The following is a 4,250-nucleotide window of genomic DNA, read 5'->3' as shown; positions in this document are numbered from 1 at the left end:
AGCGGTATTTATCTGCAAAATAGCCTTCTGAGGTGAAAAGAGGAATTGCCTCTAGGATATTTAAAATGGATAGAAGATGATAATCCAGTCCCATGGGACAAATGACCCAGCTGCTCTGATTGCACCATGCTCGCTGATGCGGAGCAAGAAGGAATCTCAGTGCAAGGGCCTTGGACATGGATGTTGGTGCAGTACAAGTGCCACCGTACATGTATGGTGTGTAGCTTGGAGCAGGCTTTTCCCCAGGATGCCATTTCAGGCTTTGAAAGCTATTGATTCACAGCTTCCTAACTGAAGGGTTGGTCCTTTCAGCCCATTTTCATAGGGAAATCTGTGCTCCGGGTGATGTGGCATGCTCAGGGCCAGGCATGTGCTTCCTGCCTCCCCCACTCACCTCCTTCACTGAAAAGAAATGGGGTGGCAGCAGCGACACAGATAAGGTCATTTGACTTGCCTGGTTTCTCCCAGACAATGAATCGATCAACAGCCCTCAATCAGCACAGAGGGAAGCTCCCAGGCATCCACTGACAGCTCTCCATTGAGAGTTGGCATCTCCAGGACAGAGGACCCAGCACTACCAGAGCCTGTCACTGGCTGACACATGGGATAGCCCTGAAAATTAAAAACTGGGCTGGAAAAAAAGAGCTGATGGAGACTGTATACAATCTGCTCACCTAGAAAAGCTACCAACTACCCTGGAAGATAAGCACTGGCTGAGAGACAGACCTGTGAAAGCTGTGTGCTGCTGGGGAAGTCCCAGCACAGGGTTTTCCTCCTGCCACAGCAGCTGTCTTCCATCCCCACCTGCCTCCTGGACTGACTGTGGGCTGAGCTGCGTCCCCTGCTCCACGGTCACAGAAGAGGGGGCAAAGGCAGAAAAGTTGTGCCAGGCAGACCAGGAATTTCCCAGGAGGAGCACACCTGACAAAAAACCCCACAATGGATCGTTTCAAGATGATCTTCCAGTATTTCCAGTCCAACTCAGAATCTGTAATGAATGGGATCTGTGGACTGTTAGCCCTGGCTAGTGTGAAGATGTATACCACCTTTGAATTCAGCTGCCCCTGCCTGCCCCATTACAACATGGCATATGGCTTGGGGATCATGTTCATACCTGCCTTTGCTCTCTTCCTCTGTGGCCTCATCCTCAACAGACAGTCCCTGGTGATGCTGGAAGAGTGGAAGCGACCACTGGGTCGCAGAAAGAAGGATCTGGCTATCATCAGGTGGGGTTTGCACTGGACGAGTATCTCTCCTTTTGCTTTCCCCTTAGCTGTGTTCTCTGTCTTTGATCCTCCTGGTGGAGGCTTTTCCACTTAACTGTGCAGAATGAGTGGCATTTCCATCACTGTCATTCTTTATCAACAGTCTTGTGGTTCTCCTCCCTTCAGCTGAGTTTTTGATGGCTTACTCTGGTGGCAGGAAGATCACATTCTGTCTGTTACATGGTTTTACCCAGTGCACAGGTTGGCATGGAGTGGGGCAAGCAGGATGCAGGGAAAAGTGATTTTCCAGGTAGAAACCAAGCTGATGAGAAAAAAAAAGAATAAATGAAGAAGGCATGGGACACAATGGGAGGACTGTGCACTGTTCCTGTTTAGAGCCAGCACACTAAGCACTGCTGAGATCTGGCTCAGATCTCACTGGGAGGCAACACAGTTTGATCCCAGAGCAGAAGCAGCATCAGCAGGAGGCAATGTTTGGGACAGCCCTGGGAGTGGGTTCCCTGGCTCCAGGAGGGCTGCATGGCTTAGGGCAGCCTGTATCCATCAAGACTTTGGATGAGGAGAAAGCTCCCAGCATTTAACCCCCTCCTGTCTCTCCTGCCCCAGGTACATGTGCTCCTCCATCATACAGCGAGCCATGGTTGCCCCTGTTGTCTGGATCATAGTCGCCCTCCTCGATGGCAAATGTCTGATATGTGCTTTCAGCAGCTCTGTGGATCCCGAGAAATTTGTGGGCTTTGAAAACATCAGCACACTACAGGTGCAGCAGCTGCTGGCAAAGGTCTCCTGCAAGGACGATGAGCTCATGAGGAACAACACTTCCCGCAAGGCCGTGTCCAGGTACCTGCGCTGCTGGTCCCAGGTAGGTCCCTGCTGGCAGAGCCCCCCTGTCAGTGAGGTGCCCGGGACACAAGTCATCTGTTCCTGCTCTTCTTGATTTGTCATAGCTTTGCCGTGGGGAGGCTGGAAACAAGACTGCTCTTTGCTTCTTTATGGCCCCAAATGTTGACACCCTCTGATAATCTCCATAGTCACTTAGCTAGGGTAAAGGAAGGAAATGAATTAACAGGACTTTGTTTCTAGAAGAACCAGCAGCTTCTAAACCAAGATAATAAAAAACAGGTTTCAAAGAACGTAGGCATCTTCTAAGGCCCTGTACAGTGTCAGAAGAGCTTGGTAACTGCGAACCTCTGTTTTTACAGAGGTTAGGATTTAATAGTCCTAACTGATAGGACTAACTGTTTTAAGGACAAGGAATGCTGAGACAGGTGAAAGCACCTTGCCCAGAAGCAACAGGAGAACAGGACATGATTAGGAGTGGAGCCCTGGCTAGCCCAGGCTCTTGGTATCAAATGCCAGGTTAGGGATGAGGACCTGTGGGAGGGCACTGAAAACAAGACATTTCTTCCTACCAAAGGGAGATGCATGTAGTCTGGGATGTCTTCTTCCTGCTGCAGGGAGTCCTGGGCCCTGGAGCAGGTGTAGGTGGCAGATAATTACCTCAGTGCACATAAATGAGCCCCAAGAGAGAGCACTGAAGCCCCCTTTCCCTGGGACACTACCATGCTCAAAGCAAATGCTTGGCTGTTCCAGGTTAACTTTGCAAACCGTAATCCTACTGGACTATTGATGCACAGATAAATGCCCTTTATTCACTGGGAGGAAATTGTAGTGACCCTCTGAGTGCAGTTTGAGGGTGCTGAATTTCAGAGACAGATCAAGGACGCAAGACCAGGTATACCATATCGCCCCTCCAGCCTAACGAGTACCTTGTCTCTGTGATACAGGCAAACAGCTCGTGCCTGTCCTTGTATCTGCCTTGCTCCTGTTCCACTGCTTGTTTCTTATCACCCAGGCACTTGGCTGGAGCATTTTGCTGATCCTTATCATAGCAGCTTTTCTTGCCCGGTGGCTCAGACCTTGCTTCAACCAGACCACCCTGCTACAGGCACGTCACTGGAGCAACTACATTGACATAGAGCAAAAGATTTTTGAGGAAACCTGCTGCGAGCACAGCCGGCTCTTTGCTCACAAATGCATCCTCCACTTCTTCAAAAGCATGCGACAAGAGATCCAACTGCACAGCTTCAACTTGTCTAAGGAGGGAGGGGGAGCTGAAGAAGAGGAAGATCTTCTCCATGGCATCACAGATCAGGACCAGGTGAATAAACTTCTGAAAATGTGGTACTATGAGAAACCTCCCCTAGATGTTAGCCAGGCAATCCAGAGGCAAGAGAGATCCCCTCCAGCCTGGGCAGACAGCTCCAGTACCTGGTCCAAATACCCCCAGCACACAGATGTGTAGAGGGGACTTTGTCCTGCAGACACTGAAGGGACACTGCTGTAACTCTGCATAAAACAAGGACCAGCAGATGACAGTGGTGCTCACATCTTCCTCATAAACACCAATCCCAAAGGCTCATATCCAGGGTGTGCCTAACAAAACCTCCAAAATGAACCAGCTGTGAAGGCCCAAAAGTCCCAGACTGTTAATGAGATTTCTCAACCAAGTGCTCTATGTAGTACTTTTGTCATCTTAAAGGCTTTGCAGCTCCCACCACCTGTGACAAAACACTTCTGGCTCAAGAAAGGATTTAACCAAGGCAGCAACATGTGGCTGCGTATGCAAACCCACTGGAGCTGCAGTTTGACAGAGGTGTGAGGAGCTCCTGCCCATTCCAGTGAAACGGGGAGAGAGACGGGTTTGGAGAGTCGTCAGTGCTGACTCTGGTGCTGACACTGGAGTAATTTAATTGGCAATTCTTTTAGTACCACACCAACATGTTTACTCAAAACAGCAAAACCACCTCCTACGTCTTTCCATCTGCTGAGAGCTCTGGCTGACCCCAGCCCAGCTGCCAAAGTGTTCAGCCTACCTCTAACAACCCATTAATACTTTCATGCATTTTCAAAACAAAATATGGCAACATACTGAAACTCATGAAGCAGCATAAATTTCATTGACAATACCTCTGGATAACTGCCCCTGAACTGGGCTGGATTTGCAGAGGGAAAGTAGATGGA

The 4,250-nt window shown here is 49.6% G+C and overlaps 1 protein-coding gene across 1 annotated transcript; it reads left to right on the top strand.

Moving 5' to 3' along the window:
• Window positions 1–939: 939 nt before the first annotated feature.
• Window positions 940–3,531, top strand: CALHM3 (calcium homeostasis modulator 3). Its single transcript, XM_008490436.2, has 3 exons — window positions 940–1,226; window positions 1,833–2,088; window positions 3,082–3,531. Exons 1-3 carry the CDS (start codon window positions 940–942, stop codon window positions 3,529–3,531), a joined length of 993 nt encoding a protein of 330 aa, XP_008488658.1.
• Window positions 3,532–4,250: the final 719 nt, after the last annotated feature.

Source organism: Calypte anna, chromosome 6, assembly GCF_003957555.1.
Source record: "Calypte anna isolate BGI_N300 chromosome 6, bCalAnn1_v1.p, whole genome shotgun sequence".
NCBI lineage: Eukaryota > Metazoa > Chordata > Aves > Apodiformes > Trochilidae > Calypte > Calypte anna.
The sequence above is the reverse complement of the archived record's forward strand: the minus strand, read 5'-3'. Positions and strand labels throughout refer to the sequence as shown.